The following is a 26328-nucleotide window of genomic DNA, read 5'->3' as shown; positions in this document are numbered from 1 at the left end:
ATTTTCTTAGTCTTTCTGGGTCTCTGTTTCCTAAACTTCCAAATGAGGGGATTGGCCTAGGTGAACTCTAGAGTCCCTTTTAGTTCCAAGATTCTGTGATTCTCAGTAAAAACCAGGAAGTGTTCTGAATGATTTTTAGCTTTTCTAAAACATTTATGACTTATTCTAAGCTTAGAATATGACCATCACCTCTCTTTTCTGAGGGGCCTGGTTTTCTAGGCTCTTCCTCCTCCCCTTCCTCATCTTCTATGATTCTACTCTCAGTTAAGAGTGTTCGGATTTTATCCAGCTCTTTCTCTAGTTCTTGGTTTTTCAGACGTTCGATAGTCAGCTTCTCATTTATTTCTTCATATTTCTCTTCTGCGAGCTGGACTCGAACTTCTGTATCCCTAACAAGAGCCCAGAAAAAAAAATGATGAGATATGGAGGGTTAAAAAGTTTTTTTGATACAAGAATTTGTAGATAGGAAGAATGAATTGTTAGGGTTATCTATATTCTTCAAAGTTTCCAAATGGAATTTCATAGTAAGAGATGTTCAGAATTCTGGTCCTCATATCATGTAAGGAAAAAGATATAACTTTCAGTAACCTTTCAATAGGAACAGAAATTGCACCTGAGGTTTCATTAGAATTCCCAATTAAAGCATCTCCCTGTATCAGTGAAAGTCAACACCTCCTGTAAAACATACTCTTAAAAAATTATCTAGAGTCCTAAGAATTTAAGTGACTTTCCTAGCATCACTCAGCTAGAATGTGTCAGAGACAGGGCTGGAAACCAGGTCTTCTTGGCTTATAGGCAAATTGTACATCCACTGTGCCATACTGCCTCTCATTAAAAACACCTAAAAAAAATGGCACTACCTCCACGAAGTATATGACTTTTGGCTTCTCTTAATTCATGTGACTCCCTAATACAAATCAAATAACTCCCTCTCTTCCAATATCTTTATTTCCAAGTTTTCATCTTAATCAACTTCTTAGAGATACCCTTCAAATTTGTCAAAAAGTATTTATTTATTTAGTGGACTGTGAGCTAGTTGGAAAACAAGGAATAGAAACAATATTATCTAAATGTTATACCTCCCTCATTATACAACTGATGCATAATATTTGTTAAGTTGAGTGGTTTTATTTTGTCCTCCTTCCTTATGTTTCACAAATTTTACTGAACCGTTTGTTTCCCAGATAATTATTATAACCCATTCCCTGAATTGGCCGCAGAGTAGGACTTATAGACACTTTTACTTGTTCTTTGGTGCTTTCATGGATAATAATTTCACTTTATTCATCCCTATTAGAGGGGGGGAAACACCAGAAGAGTTTAAATCAGCACACTTTGGTAGCCCTGGGGCTGTGGAGGCTGGGAAGTATCCTCCACTCCTTAATGTAGAAGGGAGAAGCTGCAGTGCTAAGGATCAGTTCCAAAGTGGACACACTGGAACAACCTTCAAAACTTTTCCACTGAATGATTTAAGGCCACAAAAGAAGCCACATTTCTTCTATTCTATTCTATTGCCTGCAGCTTTAAATCTTTGGTCTGTGAAAAATCCCAGGCAGAACCATGACTATGCCCAAGGGCTTTTCCCACTCTGGTTCCTAATACTTACAGGAGTTTCGTTTGCAAATGTTCAACCAACCCCAGCGATTCATATCTCTCCTTTTCACAGTTGTTAAATTTAGCAAGAGCGATCACTTCTTCCTAACATGAGAGACGAACGATATGACAAGGTGAAGGGTCTCACCAAGGAAGCTCAAGTTAACTGAGGAGCTCTAGGGCAGGTCTTCCAAAATATTCATAACTAGTATCCAGTTTTAGTGGGCAGGGACAAGCAACACAGTGTGGCTACTGATTTGCCAAAATATCTATTCTCTCTAATGTAGCCATGAAATTAGAGTCTCAACTAAAGAATTAACAGCTCAAACTAATTCCATTATGAGGGAACAGGCTTTATTGTGAGAGAATATAGCTACAGAATGGCTATAGTCAGCTAGTAAGGTGTAAAGAAGACAGGAAGGGAAGTAAGGTAGGGAAGTAAGGCGAGTAGGGATTTTCAGGAATACTTTTAATCTTGATTAGTTACTAAGGAAGGGGTCATGTGGCAGCCCATGGAGGGGCCCCAGCCACATTCCCCTTCCTTTCTCGCCTTCTGCATTTAGATTATGTTTGTGTTCACTACCCCTAGAAACCCTAGAAAGGCCAGCTCTTGTGTATGTGTCATACAACCCAGGCAAGTCCTTGTGTTATATCCTGTAACCTATAGACACCACCCCCATCCTCTAAGCCCTGTATGAGATGTATCCTAGAAAATCACTGATGTATGGCATTGCATTGTGCAAAACATTACCTGTTACCATGTGTATGGAAAGTTTGGGTAAAAACTCTAGACTGTATTTCCCCCCCTATAAATGAGGATGTCACTTTCAATAAAGTGCCTTGCTTTCCTGGTCCTCCTGGTCCTCCTGGTCCTTTATCATTCTTCCCACTGCCTTTGTGTGGACCCCAGACTGTTGTAATCAGTAGGGCACTGGCTGGCTAGTCCCTGTCGCTTATAGGGTCATTCATTTGGTTGGTTGTTGCCCTGTTGTTTCCAAGGAACTGATGTCATTATACCCATGGTCCACTCTGGTCTGGGTAGCTTTACCTGTGATTCATTCTGTTTGCCCACTTGTGGGGGGGAGGGAGCAAATCACAATGTAACTAGGATGCTAATAATAGGTTAAATACTCCAGAGCAACGTCTGGTCAAATTTTGTTCTTTCTGTGTAAACGCTAAGGAAAGCAATGATTGTAGACACTGAGCATTGTTTAAATCTAGTACGATGTGACTGGGAATCTGAACTAAGCAACCCATATGTCTTATCTGAAAGGTGACCCCGTTTTAATCAGCTACTTATTGTTTCCATGTTCTTTTGATTGTTTACAGCTACTTGAAAGGGTCTAGTGAGACACTTCAGTCCACATCATATCCAAATGCCAGAGGAAGCAAGTTTGAGATGACGCTAGAGCTGGGCTGGATATAAGAAGAGGGTCATAAGGAAGAATGTAATAAAAGGAAGAAAAGATAAGAAATTTCCTTTACTGGAAACGTTTATATGACATTTAAAATCACAGAATATTAGTGTTAGGAAAGAATCTTAGAGTTTTTGCCCCAATCAGCTGATTAATATTCCAGATAAAAACTAATTTTAAAATGAACAGTGGAGGAGGCAGCTGGGTAGCTCAATGGATTGAGAGCTAGACCTAGAGATGGGAGGTCCTAGGTTCAAATATGGCCTCAGACACTTCCTAGCTGTGTGACCCTGGGCAAGTCACTTCACCCCCATTGCCTAGTCCTTACTTCTCTTCTGCCTTGGAACCAATACACAGTATTGATTCTAAGGTGGAAGGTAAGGATTTTTTTTTTTAAAGAAAGAAAAAAAAACAGTGGAAATGAGCAGAAAGGGAAGAGGAGTTAAGATTCTACATTCAATAAAAGGAAGAAAACCCAAAGTTTAAAAATACATAATTAATAGTATTAAATATAGTGGGGAAAAAATGCTGAATGTAGTCAGGAAACATGGCTTTCCATTAGCTCTACTGCTTCCTAGCTGTGTGATGATGGCAGCTAGGTGGTGCCAGAGGGTGTAAAGCTCTGGGCCCTGGGCAAGTCAAAACCATAAAATGCAGATAATTATGGCACCTACATCCCATGGTTGTAGTGAGGATTAAATTAGATAATCTTTATAAAACATTTAGCACATGGAATAAGTCACTTTACTCAAGAGGACAGAGGCTGTGGTATTAGATTTAGTCACTCCCAGTTGTTTGACCTTTGCCAAGTCTTTTCACATCTAAGGACCTTATTTCCTTATTTGTAAATGAAAAGGGTAGCCTAGATGACCTCTTAAGGTATCTTCCAATTCTAAGTCTATGATGCTGTGGCCTCTGTAAAGTTGTTTCCCCAAAAGTAAATTCAAGAATTATACTGTCAACCTACTTTGTATGGGAAGTGTTTTGTAAACTTTCCAATGCTCTGTAATTGTTATTGGTTGTTATCACAGAAAATAAGCTTAATGTATAAAGATCATCATAGATTTTTAAAAAGGTAAGTCAACTTTTTTCTATCCTACAGCTAATTTTTTAAAAATGTGATAGTAAAAATGAAATAATTTATATAATAATTTATATATACTTATATGTAATTATATAATATATAAAAAGAACTTTCAATATGCCACCACAAAAATGTTATAATCCAAACAAAAAGAAAAATAAAAAGCCTTGGATTAGAGTAAAATTAACTGGACTTAATAACTACATGGGGAGAACTAAATGGGGAAAACAAGGAATATGCATATTTTTCATGTACCCCTGAAACTTACACAAAAACCGATCATATATTTGTTAGAAGTCATAAGAAAATCTAGAAAGGGAGAAATTTTATACATTTCACTTAAGGGTTATAATTCAATTAAACTAGGAGTAAATAAAGATAGGGGCAACTAGGTAGTACAGTGGATAGAGTACCAGCCTTAGAGTCAGGAATTTTTCTGTCCAAAGTCAACCTTCAGCCTCCTGTTACATTATTTATTGTCTGGGATGTACAGGACTCTAGTGACTTCTCCTGATTTATTTATTGGTGGGTATAGTTAAGAACAGTCTCCTTCAGAATGAGACTAACTAATCCAGTCACTGTCTGGCCTTCTCTCTCCCTCTATTCCTGTGTCCCTTTGAACTTCCTTGTCTACAATCCTACCCTTAAGTGAATACCACCTCATCTCTAGCCTAACCGCATTAGGTCTTTTTAATCTCCTCGGCTTTATGACTGCAGCTTGCAGATCATCAGTAGGGATGCATATATAGCCCTTATTCGATAACTGATTGCTAATGTTGGAGAGAATCAACCAAACCCCTCTTCTGTCTCTATAGCAATAGACTAGGATGAATCAGTCTTCATTGGCCTGAGAAACTGGTGATAAAACAAAGAGAAAAAGCCCAAGAACCAGATTTACCACAGCTTAGTAGCTATGGAATGAAGCTCAGATTTAAAGATGGAAGATCTAAAGAATTGAGGGTGACTCCTAAATTTGGGAAGGAAGAAAATGTAGGGGCACTTGGAAGAAAAGATTATTACATGAGATAACATGTAAAGTGCTTTATAAGTGCTGGCTAGGAGGAGTGAGAGGAGTAAAACACATTCCATGGGGGTCCCAGAACTTTGAAAGGAACTCAAAAATTGTATAACAACAGCTAATATTCATATAGCACTAATTATGGGCCAGTGCTAAGCACTTTACAAATATTATCGCATTTGATCCTCACAACAACCCTGGTGGGGTAAGTGCTATTGTTATCTCTATTTTACAAAGGAGGAAACTGAGACATACAAAGATTACCCAAGATCTGTATGACTGACCCACAGTCACACAGCTAGTAAGTGTTCTAGGCTGGATTTGAATTCAGGTCTTTCTGACACCAGGCCAAGTGCTCTACCCACTGTACCACCTACCTCCCTGGAGAGAAGATAAGGGAGAAATGAGAGGGGAACATAATGAGGTGAAGAAAATGGAGAAAGGGAAGATGAGATGAAATTTTATCAGACTGGAAGTGTTTTCCTCTCATCTCCTATCTCTGACAGAGGAATAATAGTGAAAAAACCCCCCCAAACAATCCTTTCCTTTCCATTGCTCAAGCTCACAGCTCCCCAAAGATGACTCCCCCAGGGATCAAGGAAGGAAATACAAACCATCTAGAAAAACATAATGGTGGGGTTTTCCTACAATATTACAACTGGCCTTAGCATAAGGTATTTGTGATGTGATTGCAAAACTATAATGAGGGCAGTTTGTATAGTCAATCTAGCCTTCAATGGGATGAAGTGCAATATTTGTCAAATGCTTAGCAGTATGTGGCATACAGTCGATACTTAATAAATGCTTATTCTTGTTGTGTCCCTATCCCTCCCAGGACGTTGAGATAAATAGTTGTGATTCAGACACGTACCCCTGTAGGTAACACTCTTTCTACTACCAGAGGTTTAGTGCGGACGTTTTTATCTATTCCAAGAAATCGGACAAGAGGTATTTTTGGAGTCAGCTTCTTTTCCTATAAGGAGATGAAAAGTGGATTACTGGGAGCATTACTCCAAGTTCCCAGCCCCATCCAATTTCCCTTTTGTGTCATCTCTGGCGACATCTTCCTCAGAGCACAGCTCCTGAAAAAAGATGATCTAAGTCTTTTTCAAATGCCTTACTTCTTTTTTTGTTTCTTTAGTCTGTCCTATTTCAAAAATCTCTTCAAACTTTTTCTGTGCCATTTCGCCCAACGTCTCCTCCCATCCAGTCACATTATAGGTCTTGCCATCCACAATTAGCTGTCGAGAAAAGAAAAGCAATACTATTATTTACAGGGTTGGAGTATTCAATACATATGATTCTATTTGGAGTCTGTTATAGTATAGTAGAAAGAGATTTGGCTTGGAAGTGTAAGCAGTTAAGAGAGGAATTCAAATCCCACCTATGATACTATGTTAGACACTTCCTAGCTACATGATCATGGGGTGAGATTTTATTTAATTCCACTATTGGGCATGGTTGGAGCCTTACAGACACCTTTCCCTTTCACCTCAAAGGGGACTCCTTTATATGTAGCAACACATTGATCGTTAGTGAGGAGGTCAGGCTGGATCTGCTCCCAATGTTCTTCTTGGGATTCAGTTCCTTCTCAGGCTCTCCAGAGAATCCCTCAAAAGTAATTCTGTCTCCAGGAACAGATCCACTGGGAGGCTCCAAGATTTCCACCTTTTCTGGTGAACTGGCACACACCAACATTGCCTGAGATACCACTCCTCTCATCTTTGCAGGCTTCAGGTTAACCTAACCTGAACTTAACCTCTCAGCCTCTATTGTCTCATCTAGAAAATGAAAATAATAATGATGCTTACCTCACAAGACTGTTTTGAGGATCAAATGAGAAAACATGTAAAGCATTATGCAAAACTTAAAGTACTATATAAATGCTAGCAATGTTACTACTATTAATCTGTAAAATGGGAGTAGTAAAACATCTAGTAGCTAGTTGTAGAGATCAAATGAAATAATGTATGTATATAAAGTACTTCCCATTTAGTGCTCTATGAATGTTATCTACTATTATTATTACAAATATAAATAACAAGTGGTATTTTAAACAATTAAAATAGCAATATCTGAGTGGGGCAATATTTCTACCCATGAGGCTTGTGCTGCCTATACAGGCAGGGTTTGGAGAAAGGAGATTTTTGGGAAGAAAATGGAATTTTAAATGGAGATTTCTGCCATAGTTAGGTTACACATGGTAAGAATCAAGGGAAGCTAGAGATTTCCAATGCAAGATATTGATGCAAAATTTTGCTTAACATAACACCATCCATCCTTATCCAGAGTGGATCCAGAAAACATCCTTCTCCCCCACCCCCATAACCATCAAGTGACTCTTAGGTCACTTGACCTAAGAGTCAAAAGATCTCTCTCACCAAATAAGGGGTACTTCCTTGCTGACCTAACCTATGGACAAGTAAGGGTTGCTTTTTAATGGATTTTTTAAAAACAATATATATAAAACATGTCTATAAGAATACATATATGTGTAAAACATATATAGTAAAATGCCTTCTAAAATCATGACTTGTACTAATTATCTTAGAATGATAATTAGGATTCTCTGAAAGTCATCACTAACATTAAAATCTAATCATGTATAAGGGAATAGGGGTATTTTTCTCACTCACGTTATCCCTCCTCTGATCCAAAGAAAACTGCAAGCAGTTTTCTGCTGGATCATCTCAGTCTAGGGATGAACCAAATAAGGAACAGAGCAACAATAACGTAAGTGGGTACACTTAAGTAAAGAAACAACATAACATCTCTGTAAAGACAATAACAGAAAGTACAATAGGGACCAGTAAGTGTTACTGAATTTGCCGTCCAGGAACAAAACATGTTGAAGGATGCTTGAGGTTAGACACATGTCCATCAAAAGGTAAAGTTCAAGTTAGCTCAGAAAAGTCCATTTCAGGAGCTGAAGATGAAAGACCCGTTTGTAGTCATGCCAGTTGCTAGCTGAGGTGCTCCAAGCGTGGCCTTAACTTCTTAAGAAGGACCAACAATATTAGGAGGCAGGAAACTCCTACAGTCACTAGAGTCCCAGGTAGTATTTGCACTGAGTCCTAGTTCACTTCCTGCAGATGCTTTGCATTCTATGAGTCATAAACTCTGCCCAACCTCCACTGTTGTGGATCCAATATTAAACAATACAAGCAGTTGAATAGGATTAAAGATATTATCAGCCTCTTTGAAAGAGTTCATGCCTGAAGAACAATCTATAACATTTAGAGTAATACAATAGTTTATACTTAGAAAAAAAAAAGTGATTAGGACCCATTTTAAGAATAAATTACAGGGACAGCTGGGTAGCTCAGTGGATTGAGAACCAGGCCTAGAGACGGGAGGTCCTGGGTTCAAATCTGGCCTCAGCCACTGCCTAGCTGTGTGACCCTGGGCAAGTCACTTGACCCCCATTGCCTAGCCCTTACTGCTCTACTGCCTTGGAACCAATACACAGTATTGACTTCAAGATGGAAGGTAAGGGTTTAAAAAAAAAAAGAATGAATTGCAATAGGCCACTGTTATTAAACCATGTGGCTGTCCATGAGGATGGGTCCCACTTAGATGTAATATCTTCATTTATATGAGTATGTTGAACTATTTGCAAAGTATCAGTTAGTAATTTTTATAATTCTCTAATATCATTAATGATGACAATTGATATCTGTAAGACTGATTATAGCACAGGCTCATTTTATACCCATATGAACAGAAATTCATCCTGAAACTTGTTATAGAGCACTAGGGGTATATCATAGTAACTGTTATATTCTGAGCCAGTCCCTCAAATTAGGAGAATGATTTCTTTATAGAATCTATCACTGGTATAATTCCGAGTTTGGGGATCAATGCCCAAAAATTAATACACAGGGCTACTTCCATATGCTACTATTGGATTAGAACTTTCCCCAATAGATCTCGTTTGTAGGTCCTCATGCAACTAAACGTCTTGTAAAGCTCTTACCAAACCTTCTGTATGGTTTTGTATGGTTTCAATAAGGATTACATAGGCTACTCCACAAGAGTTATCCCATCCTGAGGGAAAAGAGGAAAAATCTTGACCAACACATATAAAAATTGTATTATTGTTTGTGTTATTGTAATTGACAGTTGCAAAAGCAAAATTATTTCCTCTTTTTCCCTAAGATATGTGTAACAGCATAGATCAAGGGAGTCAAACTGCTTTCAGGAGGGGCTTCAAAACTAGAACCTAAGTTAACGGTAGTAAGAGAAATCCTATACCTAGACACACACAAGGTAAGATTTAGTAGAAGATACAAAACATTCAGAGGAGAAATTCTGGACTTAAAAAAATTGATGAGTTTGGTTAGAGAATCCTCAAGTCTTAATAGGAATCCTAAACCAATGTAAAGATGAAAATGAAACCTACATGTGGCATAAATGAGGTCAAAAGACCAAAATATGTTCTGTTTAATCCAAGAGTTGAAGGGATAGATTCTCCTGAGCTCACAGGGACCACCACTCATTTCTGTGAACTTGTATGTAACCTCATAAAGTGCCTAGAAAGTGTCCTCTCATTTCTATGTGCTTTTGACTAAAGTGATGACATGGTGGGTTGGTCACCTAAAGTTTAGCCACGGTGAGGTTGAATACCACCAAAGAATGCTATCCAAAGGCTTTTAATTTAATATAACATGGCATGTATATCTATTATATAGTCTAGGGTACATAATTCATGACAGCATCTAGGAAACATGCACATTTGGGTATTCAAAAGCTCAAAATAACAGACAAGATCTAGGTAACAGAGGCTTTCTTAAGTGTGGGAGGAGTAGGAATTGATTTCATTGGAACTGTTCTAGATTTCATGTTCTGATAGTTACATTTATTTTCACTATTTCCTTTAGTATCAGTTTTTCCCACTTTCAGTATCTAAAACATTGTTTTCAATATGTTCCTGATTCTCTATTGAGAGTCTGTAATTTGCAATAGAATTCTCTTCTTACATATGTTATAAGTTCTGCTGGGTCTGTAGGTATTATATTCTGAACTATCAATCTATGAGATTTGAAATAGTTCTTTCTCGGTTAATGCAGCCATGGAAAATTTCCTAAAAACATATGGAAGCCATACTATACTTAACAGAATTATCAGAGAAATTCATTTGGAGAGCAAGATGTTTTACTCTTTTTTTTTTTTAAGTTGTAGGAAGAATGGATTTGCTAGGTTTGGGTTAGGATCTCAGATCTTTTCAATTACTTACATTAAAATTTATTTTCTAAACAAATTTTCAAATGCAGGCCAAAACAGTATTTTTTAGCACTAAAATAATTTCAGTTATAAAACAATTTGTATAACATTCTTCTAAAATTTCTTTCTCCTATATTTTCTATAAACTTTTTTCTGTAAACAATTTTGTAACATTTCTATATTATCATACATTCAAAGTTAATTTAAAAACTATATTCCTGTGACTCAATTTTATTTCTAACCTTATTTTTAAGCATATTTCTGATTTTATTTTTCAAAATAATAACTATAAAACTTTTAAAAACTACTTTTCAAAAACTGTATTATATTATTATTATCCCTTCTCTAAGGTATACATAGTTGTGTCATAAACTTAAACCAAAATATGAATAGTCCCATGTGCAATAACTGGATCAAATATATCTATAAAACTTCCTTATATTAAAATTTCTTATTGGCACTCTATCTTTCATACTTTCTTATCTGTCTCTTCTTCATCTCACCTGCTTAAAAGATAAGCACTTTAAAACTAATTTGAAATTCTCATTCAATACTTCTTGTACTTTCTTCTATTGGCTCTAATCTTTAATTCCACTCAAATTCCAGATTATCTACATGTACACCCAAACAAATTTCAGCTTATAATTTTTATCTTCTTTAATTCATGTTCCTTCTTGAATTTATTACAATCCCAAATATTCCTGATTAGCTTTTAGAAGAAAAGGTTCCCTCCTCTTGTTAAGTTGTCAAGAATAACTAAAGAATATTATAAATATTCAATTTGTAACAAATTTATAAACAATTTTTATAACAAGCAATTAAATTCATGTGTAAAGACTCAAATAAAAAATATATATTAGAAGAAGACCACCATATATACCCCCTTTGAATCATATTAATAAGTAATACATTGTAGACCTCCTAATGTTATCTTGGAAAGTCCTGAAGTGATTTTGGGAACCACCCCTGCCCTTTTTATAGTGACTGGGATTGCCTTGCACACCATAATGACCTCTGGCAAGAATTGCCAGGTGGGCTTGGTGATAACAATTTTTGAAAGAAAAGGTTTACCTTCTGTACTCACCCAGAACCCCTGAAATCTAGTTTACATTTTATCCTTATCTCTTTGTCTTCTTTATCTTCATGGATGTCTTCATAGATGATAATTGGCCATATATCTTTGCTCTCTCCAGCCTCAGTGTCCCCAGCAACACTTCTAGAAACTTGGAAGTGTCATTGTGCAAGCGGGGCCTTTCTTTGGCTGTGATTTTTGGAGGTGAATTAGTTTTCTTTCTTGGAAAGGCAATAAAATTAGCTTCCTGGCTGCTTGGATTCAGCAAAAGAGAAGCTGACCTCAAAAAAACACCACAGTTCCTGTACCCCCAAACTACAGTAGTTTCTGTTTAGCTCCCTTCTCTTACTGGGGGGAAATAGTGGGATTTTTATAGGTTTTTTACAGTCATGTAAGAATTCCCCAAAATAAATGAAGATCAAATGGGGATTAAAGGTGACAGTGATGTTTTACATTTCCCAATTTTCTAACTAGTCTCTGGTTTAAGGAAGCCTACATTTGGTGGTGTAGCAGCAACAGAAGCTGCAGTAAACACAGCTAAACACACTCCCCAAAAGTTGAACTCTAGGGCAAGTAGCCAGCTGACCCCTGAATAGAACATACCTGTCTCTTGGTCCTTGATACTGACAGGTCCTGCTAAGGTTCCTTGGGAAAAAGTCCTTTTTTCCTGGTGCCTGAGATGTTTTGTGTCCCTGCTAAGAGAGTTCCTGAGTCAAAAAGAGCAACTTCATGGCTTGGGGAAGCCAGGAACAAATCATCTTTACACTGGAGTTGGTAAGTCCTTTAATAGAATTCTTGTGGAGAGTTTATGAGACTTGTGAAACTGGTGATTTAATCAGGTAAATGCAACAAATATTGGGGCTCGGGTTTGATAAGGGTAGATTGGAAGGCACTACACCAATCAATACTGAAAAATAAGTGGCATAACAAGGAAATCCCAGTCACAGAAATAAATGGGCTTACCATCAGGGCAAGTAGACCTACTGAGGCACAGATGGTGATTTTCTTCCTTTGGAAACAAAAGAGAATTCACCCAAACCTCTTTAGGTAAGAATTCTAGGATTGAGAGACTTTTATCCTGGCCTAACAGTGCAACACATAAATTTTCAACATTATATTCACTTACTACATCAACAAATTTTCATCAAACAAATTAACAATAATAACCATAATATTGCATAACAATTATTGATTTACCCAATAGATATCTGACAATCATATTCCAGTATTGATTAAGTAAAAGAACATTTACATCAAATAACATTAGGTAAAAGAGAGTCTTATTATAGCCCATGCACTCATTCTCTGCTGTTTTTTTTTCCCCACACTGTCAGGCCAAAGCAACTTCCCTAATTTGATTCCAGTTTTTAGCCTGAGTCTCAACCCATGTTGTTACTTGTTTGTTACCAAAATTGCTCCTTTCAATATCTCTCTTTTTCTTATAATAGTATTGAGCATTGTGTCCTCTTATTCTACAACAGTAACAACATCCTGTTAACCCTATTCTACGATGATCTTGAGGTGTTTGTTGAACAGGGGTTAAAACTGCTTTACTTTTCTTACCTGACTTTGGGATTACTTCCTTCCCTTTTTCTTCCAAAGCAATAGGTTCCTTGTACCATCCTGTGCAGTATTTCAGAAAAGTACTCCTTGATATTTAAGAAGGACTAATTTTAAAAGGTTGCATTAGTTATTCTAGCTTTTCTCTGGTTTATGTGGTTTAATCTATCATCAGATCTTATAGGGGTCTTAACTTATTACATATAATTCTCTGGTTTATCTGAGAAAAACTTCATTCCTCTAATTAAGTTACCTCTAATGTTTCTCTTATCTCCTACAATATTGGAGTCCTATAGAGGTTCTTTGTTATTGGTTAAGTTTCCTGGAAAGTGAAAGCAGGGGGAGATACCTTCTCCTTAATTCTCATTCAGCTCAGGGACAGCAAAGGGGGCAATTATTATTCTTTCTCTGGTGTAGCCCCAGTAGTGAGAGTGAAACATAGAATGCAAGGCCTATAGGCAGCCATTAAATTAGAAGCAGCAAGACACAGTAGATTTTCCCCTTAGCATGAACTCAACCCATTTTTCTCCCAAGTTACTAGATGTCCTGCCAAGAAACCACTGGTGTAAGAATTCCATGAGAAACCCAGCTAGGGAGTCACCCACTGACATACGGATCCATTACATATAGAAACTCCTGTTGAGAACCACTGCAGTAGTTCATTTCCATTATCCTTATCTTGTAAATCATTACTTATCATTGCTTCTGTGTGACGCTACCTAATCCCCTTTGGCCATATCATCTACCCTATAAATTGTAGACCCCAATCTATTATACTTTACTCCTGCTCTAAGAGACTGGTCTGCATGGTCCTTAGATGGGATTGACCCTCCTGTAAACCCAGAGCCACACTCCTTACCCCAGTGAGAGACTCACCGATGGGAGTCCTGCGACCTCGGCTCATCACTCTGGTTGGCTTTCTTTAAAATTTATAGTAGGTAATTCTTTTACAACAAATCAAATATTTTCTAACTGCTGCTTTCAGTTCTCTAGTTTGCTCTCTGCTCTGCTCTGAGCAGGGTTCCTGTTTTCTTTTTCTGGCTCTGCTTCCACCTCAAAATAAGTGGGAGAGGCTATGGGGGATTCTGGCAAAGGAGCAGGTAATACTGGATAGATTCCCATTTCCTTTTGATATTCCTCTTTACTCAAGTTGCTCACATCTTTCTTATTTCCCTAAAAAGGTTTCTAATTTATCCTTAGCATAAACATTTAGAGTTCCAAATGTAGGACAGAAGTTCTTAAGTGCTTTACATCAATTAAAGCAATATTCAATAGATTTGTCTCTGTCTTTTCCTTTGTCTATAGGCAGATCTCCATTATCCCAAGCAATTAAAATTTTGTCTAGGGGAGAGTCCACTGGAATGCCTCCCCTGGAAAGTCTAGAACCCATTTTAAAAAGGCATCCTTTTGTCAGGGCTGCAGAACCTGTCAAAAAGGAACACTTAACCTACTGACAGCCTAGACCTCTATGCTTTGTTCAATTTTTCCTTGCTCTGTGGGGAGTCTTAAGCATGCACTCTGAGCCAAACTTAGTGAGCTGCATAGAAATACCCAGTAAAGGGTTAAATCTTAGAGCTCTTACGCAAAGTTTTGGCTTCAGTGGGGAAACTCTATGATATTTCTCCTGAGATGAGGCAGCTTTCTCTCTGTCTCTCTGTCTGTCTCTCTCATTATAGATATATAGATATAGATGTAGATGTAGATGTAGATAGAGATAGAGATAGAGATAGAGATAGAGATAGAGATAAAGATAGAGATAGAGATAGAGATAGATCAAGAAATTCATCTGGATTACAATTGTATCGTTCTCACTCAAAAAAATCTGATTGTAATCCAAGTGAACTTCTTTCGACAACCACTCCAGCTACTGTTCTCAACTTTATGACCCACCTATCCCCAATACTCTTCACCCAGGTACAAGTCAAAAAAGTAAAAACAAAACAAAACAAAAACCCAAGTTATCTGCTCAGTGCTAGTTGCCCAAAATATGAGGATAAATCTCAGAATGGCCTTAACACCAAAACAGAAGAACAGATCACCATAAACAAATAACTTGCAAACCTAGACAGATACCCAATACTGTTATTATTTCATCAGCTGCCTCTTAAATTTTACATATAACTTGGCAAAAGAAAAAGCAGAAGTGTAGCTTCCTTGCAATAGACTCTGTATTAAATCAGTTTTACAACTAATTTATACAAAAGGGATTTTTAGCAATTAGAAAGCAAGAAAGAAAGGGTCTGAGCACTTTTTTCAAACAAGTTTTTGGAAAAAAAAAACCCAAAGATTTATTCACTTACCTTTCTTGGATATAGTTTTCTGAGCATAAGAAAAGGGTTTGTTTCCCCACAAGTCAACCCTCTCTGAGGAAGGGAAAACAGGGACAAAAATCCCAAGGGTATACTTATAAAGTTTCCCTTCCTGGAGGAGAACCCCCCCCCCAAATGACAAGACCACTTATTCAAAGTCCCAGCAGAGTCACCAAAAACTTGCAAAATTTTAAGAATTAGTCATTTTGAATAAAGTCAGATTCTCCAAGCCAGGTAATTATTTAGGTTTATTGGAAGAGGAACAAATCCTCCAACAAAGCCAGACCCCTGATAAATACCAGGAGACCCAGCACACTGGAAGGAACCCTCTTTTATAACCTTAAAGTAAGAGTAAAGTTTTCCATACAAGTACAAAGAATATCAAAGTATAATCATAACCTTCAAAGGACAAAGTCACCCAGAAATTAGGCTGTTAGTTCAACTAGGAAGCAACCCTTATTTGTTCATAGGTTAGTACCCCTTATTTGGTGAGAGAGATCTTTTGACCATTACCCAAGAGTCACTTGATGATTATTGGGAGGAGAAGGATGTTCTCTGGACCCACTACAGATAAGGATGGGTGGTGATGGTTAACACCATATCTGGTTATGAAATTTAAGGTCAAATCTATTGACGCATATCTGATACAAGCAAGGGTCCATGATACATGAACTCAGAAGGGTGGGGCTAACTTTAAGGCCTAAGTTAAGCAGGGTTTTTTTTTAACTTTACTAAGATATAAGTAAAATGCCTTCTAAAATCATGAATTATACTAATTATCTTAGAATTATGATTATCTGAAAGCCATCACTAACATTAAAATCTAATCATGTATAAGGGAGTAGGGGTATTTTTCTCACAATACAAAAAACCAACATTCCCAGGATATCCCTGAGGCTCTTTGGAACAAGGAGAAAAATACTTGAGACTTCAGGAAACTGTGAAACTGTGGAGATCACCTGGAATTTTATGAAGTAGAAAATCCTTTGAAGTAATAGGGAAGTTTAGTCAGGTTTTAGGGAAGTGACAGGCAACCTTTTGAGCTTAGTGTGTCAAAATTTGCCAAAAAACCAAGCATAACTTGGGTGGTATATAACTTTGAGAAAAAAACCCATAATTTTACAATATTTATAGTTTAAATAACAAAAAGGTATAATTGTAATATATAACTGTATTTAATAAACCAAAAACTATTTAACTTACCTACTTAGTGACTTCTTTGTTCATCTGAAAGTTGGTTTCTTTTGTTGGTCTTGATATTATTTAACTTGTGTGGGGTGCCGTGAACCTTAATAAGTGAGGGGGAGGGGAAATTCTTTAACTAGTCTGCCTATTAGTGACTTTTTTGTTGCTGAATTTCATTGGCTAAATCTTCAATTGAAGGTTGGTATTTTATACACTTCAGGCCCAAGTAAGTTCTACTAACTTTATCTGTCAATCTGTTTCTTTTGTTGGTTTTGATATTATTTAACACAGAATAAGGTCTCACCAAAGTACATAGAGGGGGAAATTGTGAGTAAATTAATTAATCACTAAAAAGGTCAAGCAACTTACAAAGGGCAAGCTTAGCAAAGAGATGCGAAATATTCAGAAGATATAATCTAATCAGAGAAGGTGATAACAAAAGAAGATGTGAACCAAGAATGGTCAGTCCTGGGGAAAACGTCTACTGTGATTGGTAGATGTGAAAATTTAGGGGAGGTGACATAAGAGAAATTTCTCTTTAAAAGGAGCTGGTCTCTCTCTGAACTTAGTTGGAGTTTTGGAGTTAGTGTGGAGGGGTTGGCTCTCTGAACTTAGTTGGAGTTTTGCTTGGGACAAAATATTGTGGTGAGTGGATAAGGGACTGACTGGTCTCTCTTAAGGCTTAGGCCTAGGCCAAATGGCCTAGGATTTTTCCTACTATTTCCTTTTACTCTGTCTCTTTCCCTTCCCTTAATTCCTTCATTCATATTAATTAAAATCTCCATAAAACCCAGCTGACTTGGGTATTTCATATTTGGGAATTTTTCCCATGGTGACCACTTATTTTTGATTTAATTAAGACACTAAAAATTATCTTTACAGTTTTGGCAATTCACAGTCTTGAAACCCACATTTTCTCGGTTACAAAAGTCTCTCCTCTCTCTTTCCCCTTCCCCTTTCTTGAAAAAGCAAGCAGTTTGAAATAGATTATACATGGGTAGTCATGCTAAAAATATATCTACATAAACCATGTTTTGAAGTAAAACACAGACCCCTCCAAAAAATTAAAGAAGAAAAATGATGTTTAAATAATTATCCTTTGATCTACATTCAGACTCTATCAGTTCAGTCTATACTTCTTCCAACTGTCCTAATAATAATAAAATTCTTAGAAGTTACAAGTATCATCTTCCTATGTGGGAATATAAATGTTTTAAGCTTGTTTAAATCCCACATGCTTTCTCTTTCCTGTTCACCTTCTTATGTTTCTCTTGAGTCTGGTTTGAAAGTTAAATTTTCTATTCAACTCTAGTCTTTTCATTAGGAATGTTTTAAAGTCCTCTATCTCATTGTATATCCATTCCCCCTCCTAAAGGATTATACTCAATTTTGCCAAGTAGGTAATTCTTGGTTGTAATCCTAGCTCCTTTCCCCTCTGGAGTACAATATTCCAAGACCTCTGATCCTCTAATGTAGAAGCTACTAAATCTTGTGCTCTCCTGATTGTGGCTTTACAAAATTCATTTTTTTTTCTAGCTACCTATAGTATTTTCTCCTTTAACTGGGAGCTCTAGAATTTGGCTATAGTATTCCTGGGCATTTTCATTTTGGGATCTCTTTCAGGAGGAGATTGGTGTATTCTTTTAATTTCTACTTTACTCTCTGCAATTTGTTAATTTCTTGAAATATGATGGTTATGCTTTTTAAAATCATGGCATTCAGGTAATCCAATAATTTTTAAATTATCTCTCCTCATCTATTTTCCTGGTCAATTATTTTTCCAATGAGATTTTCCATATTTTCTTCCATTTTTCATTTTTTTCCACTTTACTATTTCCTGATACTTTGTATTCATTAGCTCACAGTAGCCCAATTGTCATTTTTAAGAAATTATTTTCTTCATTGAGTACCTCTTCTTAAATTTGGACAATTATCTTTATAAAGAAATTCTTCTCTTCAGTGCATATGATCAGTGATGTCATGAAATACATATTTTCATATTCCTCATACCATGAAATAAGATCTATATCACACATATAAGAAAAAACTCATGAAAGAAGTGAAAAGTGGTATGCTTTGATATGCATTCAGATTCCAACTTTTCCTTCTATGGCTATGGAGAGTTTTGTTCATCATAAGTCTTTTTAGATTATCTTGCATTCTCACACTGCTGATAATAGTGTAGTCCTTCAAAGCTGATTATCCTACAATATTTCAGTTACTGTATACTGTTGTTTTCCTGGTTCTGTTCACTTCACTTTGCATCACTTCATATAAGTCAGGTTTTTATGAAATCATCTTGTTTGTCATTTCTTATGGAACAATAGTATTAAATTAAACCCATATACCACACATTGGTTAGCCATTCTTCAACTGATGGACATCCCTTCAGTTTCCAATTCTTTGCTACCATTATAAAAGAGCTGCTAAAATGTTTTTTTTTTTTTGGTACAAGTACATCTTTTTTCTTTATTCTTTGATCTTTTTTGGGATACAGACCTATTGGGTGGTATTGCTGTGTCAAAGGGTATACATAGCTTTATGGCCTTTGGGCATTATTTCAGATTGCTCTTCAAAATAGTGTATCAAGGACTCATTATTTGACAAAAACTGTTGGGAAAAATGGAAAACAGTATGGCAAAAATTAGGTTTAGCTCAATATCTCACATCCTATATGAAGACAAGGCCAAGGTGGGTATATGATTTAAACATAAAGAGTGATATTGTAAGTTAAATAGGGAACATAGAACAGTCTATCAGCCCAGTCTATGGAGAATAGAAGAATTTATGATCAAACAAGATATAGAGACTATTACAAGATGTAAAATGAGTAATTTTCATTATATTAAATTTAAAAGGTTTTATACAAACAAAACCAAAAGCAAACAAGATTGAAGGGAAACAGTAAATTGGAGTGAAATTTTTATAACAAATTTCTCTGATAAAGGTCTCATTTCTCAAATATATAAAGAACCAGTAAACCAGTAAAATGTATATGAATACAAGTCATTCCCCAACTGATAAATGGAAAAAGGATATGAATAGGCAGTTTTCAGATGAAAAAATCTAAGTCATCTGTAATCATATGAAAAAATGTTTTAAATCTCTCGATTAGAGAAGTGCAAATTAAAACAATTCTGAGGTACCATCCCACACCTATCAGATTGGCCAACATGACAGGAAAGGAAAATGATAAATGTTGGTGGGAATATGGCAAATTTTGGACACTAATGCATTGCTGGTAGAGTTGTGTGAATGGAGAGCAATTTGGAAATATGCTCAAGGGACTATAAAAGAATGCAAGCCTTTTGATCCAGTAATACCACTACTGGTTCTGTATCCCAAAGAGATTTTTTAAAACAGGAAAGGACCTATTTATACACAAATAATTATAGCTGCTCTTTTTGTGGTGGCAAAGAATTGGAAACTAAAAGGATGTCCCTTAATTAGAGAATAGCTGAACAAATTGTGGCATATGGTGGTGATGGAATACTATTGTGCTATAAGGAATGACGAAAAGGATAATTTCAGAAAGAGCTGAAAAGACCTACATTAACTAATGCATAGTGAAATAAGGAGAAACAGGAGATCATTATACATATTATACACTGCAATATTGTGGAACGATTAAATGTGATAGATTTTGCTATGGACAACAATACAGTGATCCAGGACAATTCTGAGGTCTTATGAAAAAGAATGCTATCTACCTCCAGAGAAAGAACTGTTGGAGTAGAAATATAGATGAAAACATATAATTTATGCTTTGTTTATTTTGGGTATGTTTTGGGTGTTTGGTTCTATAAGATTATTCACTCACAAAAATGTATATATGCATATTTTATACATGAGAATACATGTATAATCCGGATTGAATTTATTGCCAGCTCCAGGATAGGGGAGAGAAGAAGGGAGGGAGAAAATATGGATTAAATAATTTTGGAAAACTTATGTGGAAATGTTATTAAAATTAATTTTCAAAATAGTTTATCAGTTCATAACTCCACCAACAGCATATTTTCCCACATCCCCTCCAACATTTATCGTTATCCTTTTTGGTCCTATTAACCCAGTCTTATAGGTGTGAGGTGGTATCTCACAGTTGTTTTACTTTGCATTTCTATAATCAATAGTGATTTGGAGAATTTTTTAATATGACTATAGATAGTTTTAATTTCCTCATCTGAGAACTACCTGTTCAAATCCTTTGACCATTTATCAGTTGGAAAATGCTTTGTATCATTCTAAATTTGAATCAGTTCTCTACATATTTAAGAAATGAAACCTTTGTCAGAGACACATGCTAGAAAAAAACTTTCCAATTTTTTGTTTCCCTTCTAATCTTGGCAACAATGGCTTTGTTCACATAAAACCTTTTAAATTTAATGGAATTAAAAATATCCATTTTACTTCTCATAATGTTCTCTATGGTCTTGTTTGGTCGGCAATCTCTTATCCATAGGTTGACAGGTAAACTATTGCTTATATTATCAACCACATTTCTAGATCATGTAATTATTTTGCCTTTTTCTTAGTATATGGTGGGAGATGGTGGTCAGTCCCTAGTTTCTGTCACAGTTTTCCAGTTTGCCCAGCAGTTTTTGTTAGTGAGGTCTTCCCCCAATAGCTTGGCTGTTTGGTTTTACTAAATACTAGGTTACGATGGTCATTTTATTACTGTTTTTAATTACATAATCTATTCCATTGATTCACTACCCCATTTCTTTGACATTTTCAGATCATTTGGATGATTACTGTTTTGTAATACAGTTTGACATCTGGTGTGGCTAAACTACCTTCCTTATAATTTTTCCATTAATTCCCTTGATATTCATGACCCTTTGTCCTTCTAAATTAATTTTATTATTTTTCTTATTTCTATGAAATAATTTCTTGGTAATTTTATTGGAATGGCACAGAATAGTTTAATTAAGGCTGAATTGTCAATTTTCTTACACTGGGCTCAGCCTATCCATGATCAATTAATGTTTTTCAAATTGTTTAGATCTGACTTTATTAATGTGAAAAGTGTTTTGTAATGGGGTTCATATAATTTCCAGATTTGTTTTGGTAGATAAACTGTCTATAGTTATTTTAAATAGAATTTCTCTTTCTAGCTCTTGCTAATTAACTCTGTTGGTGGTAAATAGAAAAGCTGATGATTTATTTTGGTTATTTTATATCCTGCAACTGTGCTAAAGTTGTTAATTGTTTCTATTAGTATTTCAGTTGATTTTATGGCGTTTTCTTTCTATATATCATCAAATCATCTGCAAAGAGTGATAACTTTGTTTCTCCAGTGCCTATTCTAGTTCTTCCCATTTCTTTTTCTTTTCTTATTGCTATATCTAGAATTTCTAGTATACAATACTGGATAATAGTGGTGGTAAAGAGCATCCTTACTTCACCCTGATCTTATTCGGAAGAGTTCTAGTTTATTCCCATTACAGATAATGTTTGCTAATGGTTTTAGATATGTGCCACTTATCATTTGAAGGAAAACTCCATTTATTCTAATGTTCTCTAATGTTTTTTATAAAGAATGGATGTTGTTTTTTTGTCAAAAGCTTTTTCTGCATCTATTGAAACAATCATATAGCTCCTATTGGTTTTATTATTGAAATAAGTCAATTATACTGATAGTTTTCCTAATATTGAAACTTGTGTGCATTCCTGGTGCAAAACTCACCTGGTCATTATGTGATATAATGTAATCTCCTTGTTAGTATTTTATTTAAAGTTTTTGCATCAATATTCATTAGGAAGATTAGTTTATAGTTTTCTTCCTCTGTTGTTTTTTTCTCTTCCTAGTTTAGATATTAGCACCATATTTGTGTCATAAAAGAAATTTGATAGAATTCCTTCTCCACATATTTTACTAAACAGTTTTATATAGCATTATAATGTATTGTTCATTGAATGTTTAGTAGAATTCACTTTCAAATTTATTTGGCCCTGGGGATTTTTTTCTCAAGGAATTCCTTGATGATTATTTCTATTTCTGTGATAGGGTTCTCTTAATTTGGGCAATTCACATATTTTTAAATATTCATCTGTTTCACTTAGACTGTTAGATTGGCATGTAGTTGGGTAAAATAACTCCTGATAATTGCATTAGTTTTTTCTTCATTGTTTGGGAATTCACATTTTTCATTTTTTATACTGATAATTTGACTTTTCAATTTAATTCAAATTAACTAGTGGGTTATTTTATTATTTTTCTTAAACCAGTTCCTTATCTTATTGATTAGTTCAATACTTCTCTTACTTTCAATTTTATTAATCTCTACTTTGATTTTCAGAATTTCCAATTTGGTATTTATTTGGGATTTTTAATTTGTTCTTTTTCTAGTTTTTTCAAGTTGGACACCTAATTTACTGATCTGTTCCTCCTCTGTTTTATTAATATAAGCATTTAGAGATAAAATTCCCCCTAAGTACTACTTTGGCTACATCTCCAAAAATCTGATATGGTGTCTACTTATTGTCATTCTCTTTAATAAAATTATTGATTGTTTTTATGATTTGTTCTTTGACCCACTCATTCCTTAGGATAAGATTATTCAGTTTCCAATTAATATTTAGTCTTTTTTTCTTCTGTCCTTCATTGAAAGTATTTTTTATTGATTTATAGTCTGAAAAGGATGTATTTAGTATTTTTGCTTTTCTACATTTGGTCATGAGATTTTATGTCCTTTTATATGGTCAATTTTTTGAAGCTGCCAATAGTGCTGGAAAAAAGATATATTTCCTTTCTTTTCCCATTCAGTTTTCTCCAAAATCCTATCATATCAAACTTTTCCAAATTTCTACTTGCCCCCTTAACTTTACTCCTGTTTATTTTGTGGTCAATTTTATCTAATCCTGAGAGGGAGAGGTTGAGGTCCTCTACTATGTGAATCTTAAAATTTCTCAGACTTGTGAATGTTAAAAATTCTCAGACTCTACCTTAGAACATTTGGTTAAGACCATTCCCCATTTTAAACAATGAAAGTACTTGATCAGGAATGTGAGAACTTTACATTACTCCACCCATATTTAGGCATACTTTAGGGAAAGATAAAGTTGTAAACTCCTTACTGAACAATGAAAAGTACTTAACCCATATTTAAAGTAAAGCTAAAACCCTTAAGCTGGGTCTATTTTTATATCTAATACAAAAAGGTGCTAAGTACCTATGAAGGTCAAATTAATCACTAAAAGTTCAAACAAGCTTAGCAAGAGGTGTGAGGTTTTAGTCTACCCAGAGAAGGTGATGACAGATGTGAATAACTCAAAAGTTTTAGTCTACTAAGGTGTGAATTAAGAATGGTCAGTCCTGTGAAAATGTCTACTGTGATTGGTAGATGTGAAAACTTAGGGGAGGTGACATAGGAGAAATTTTTCTTTAAAAGGAAGAGCTTTAGGCCTCTGAGGGAATTCAGCTATGGAGCTGAATTGGAGGCTGGTCTCTCTCTTGGTGGCTGAACTTAGTTCAGCTTCCTGAGCTATACTGGAGGGTCTCTCTGAACACTAGAGTTTTGCTTGGAAGGATCTTGTGGTGAGTTGATAAAAGACTGACTTAGTCTCTCTCTTAAGGCTTAAGCCTAGGCTGGCCTAGCCCTTTTCTCATTATTTCCTCTTTCTCTTCTTCCTTTCCTTAATTCCTTATTTGTATTAATTAAAATCTCCATTAAAACCCAGCTGACTTGGGTATTTCATATTTGGGAATTTTTCCCATGGCAACCACTTTATTTTTGATATAAAATAAAGACACTAAAAATTATCTTTACAGTTTTGACAATTCAAAGTCTTGAAACCATATTTTCGCTGTCACGGTTTATGGCAACCACTCTTTTAACTGTGACAACTACTATAGTTTATCATCTTTCCTCCTATAAGTCATGCAACTTCTCCTTTGGGAATTTCCATGTTATGTCATTTGGTGCACATATGTTTAGTATTGACATTACTTCATTGTCAATGGTACCTTTTATCAAGATGTCATTTCCTTCTTATAACTCTTAAAAAAAAAACCTTACCTTTCTTCTTAGAATCAATACTGTGTCTGTTCCAAGGCAGAAGACTGGTATAGGCTAAGCAATGAAGTTAAGTGACTTGCCCGGGGATACACAGATAGGATGTGTCTGAGACCAAATTTGAATCCAGAATTTCTCATCTCTAAGCCTGGCTCTCAATCTACTGAGCCAGCTACCTGTCCCCCTCCTCCTTATCTCTTTTGATAAGATCAGTTTTTACTTTTGCTTTGCCCTACTTTTTTTTCCTTTATCTGTGGCAAAATATTAATTCTACTCCCCCTTCACTTATATTCTATGTGTGTCTCCCTGCTTTAAGTGTGTTTCTTATAGATAGTATATTGTGGACCTCTAGTTTTTAATCCACTTTGCTATACTCTTCTGACTATACTCTTCTACCCCTACACCATTTTCTCTTCCACTGTATTGATTCTTACACATCTCTTCATTTGAGATTCTTTACCCCTTCTATCTCTCTTTTTCTCTCTTCCCAATATATTCCTCTTAAATTATTTTTTTGGATACCATCCCATTCTATTCACTTACTCCTTTCCTTCTGTCTATGTATATTCCTTCTCTCTACCCTAATAGTGATAAAATTCTTAAGTATCATCAGTACTTTGAGTACTTAAAATATCTTAAGTACCATAAATATCTTAATTATCATGTTCTTGTGTAGGAATATCATCAGTTAAAAGCTTTTTGAATCCCTTTAGTTTTTACTTTCTGCTTACCCTTTTTTGCTTCTTTTGAATATCAAATTTATTCACTGAATTTTTCAGCTTTGTTATTGTGGGGGGCTTTTGTTGGGGTTTTTTATTTGTTTGGGTCAGTAATACCTGGAAGTTTTCTATTTCATTCAACATCATTTTTTTTTCCATTGGAAGATAAGGTTGTTTTGTTGGTACTTAATTCTTTGTTGTAGTCCTAGATACTTTGCTTTTTGGAATATCAGATTCCTAATACACTAGTCATTTAATATAGAAGTTGCTAAATCCTGTGTAATCTTAACTGTGGCTCCATAATATTTGAATTGTTTCCTTCTGGCTCATTCCTATACTTCTTCCTTGGCCTAGGGATTCAGGAAATTGGCTGTAATAGTCCTGGGCATTGTTAATGAGATCTCTTTCAGGAGGTGATGAGTAGATTCTTTCATTTTCTATTTTCCCTTTTATTCAAGTCTCTGGATTATTCCTCTATCACAAATGTCAAGGCAGTTTTCCCTAGTGATTGTTTTTTTTTATATCATGGTATATAATCTCTCTTTTTTTTTTAATCATGATTTTCAGATACCAGTGATTCTTAGAGTATCTCTCCAGGATCTATTTTCCTGGTCAGTTGTTTGTCCAGTGAGATAGTTCAGATTTTTTTCTATTTTTCTATTTCCCCCTTCTTGTCATTCTGTTTTATTGTTTCCCAATGTCTTATGATGTTATTAACTTCCCTTTGCCCAATTCTAATTTTTAAGGAGTTATTTTCTTCCTTCAGAGCAAGGAGGGTACCAGACTAGAATTTTACATAGATACATAGATAGATATCTACTCTCTTAAGTATTGTTTGTCTGGGGGATATGATTGGCTTTTATATAACTTCTGATTGCTGTTATTTTTGATGTGTAGAACAACCTCAAGGTCCACATCAAGTCTTGACTCCTTTCCAAATACCATTTCTACTATGAACACACATTGCAAATAGCAAAGAAACCCATTATCCAAAAACACAGCAAAATAGAAATCAGAGATGGTGTGCACAAAATTCATACAGAATGAAGGAGCTCTCTCATTGGGAACTAGATAACTCAGAACCAAAAGAAAGTTCTAGATCTTACCCAAGGGGAAACTCCCCAAAGTCTCT

At 35.5% G+C, this 26328-nt stretch overlaps 1 protein-coding gene across 3 annotated transcripts in view; it reads right to left on the bottom strand.

The window, feature by feature from the left end:
• Positions 1-26328, bottom strand: part of AXDND1 (axonemal dynein light chain domain containing 1) — a 169121-nt gene that overhangs the window by 14035 nt on the left and 128758 nt on the right. For all 3 annotated transcript variants that reach the window (XM_007480883.3, XM_007480885.3, XM_056815593.1), the window contains 4 exons: positions 6232-6351; positions 5982-6083; positions 1607-1698; positions 190-389 (listed from right to left, as the gene is read on the bottom strand). In XM_007480883.3, coding sequence (XP_007480945.2) covers positions 190-389; positions 1607-1698; positions 5982-6083; positions 6232-6351 — 514 coding nt within the window. The remainder of the gene's footprint in view (positions 1-189; positions 390-1606; positions 1699-5981; positions 6084-6231; positions 6352-26328) is intronic.

The sequence above is a fragment of the Monodelphis domestica genome, chromosome 2 (assembly GCF_027887165.1).
Source record: "Monodelphis domestica isolate mMonDom1 chromosome 2, mMonDom1.pri, whole genome shotgun sequence".
NCBI lineage: Eukaryota > Metazoa > Chordata > Mammalia > Didelphimorphia > Didelphidae > Monodelphis > Monodelphis domestica.
Note: the sequence above shows the minus strand (reverse complement) of the source record. Positions and strands in the feature narration are given on the sequence as shown.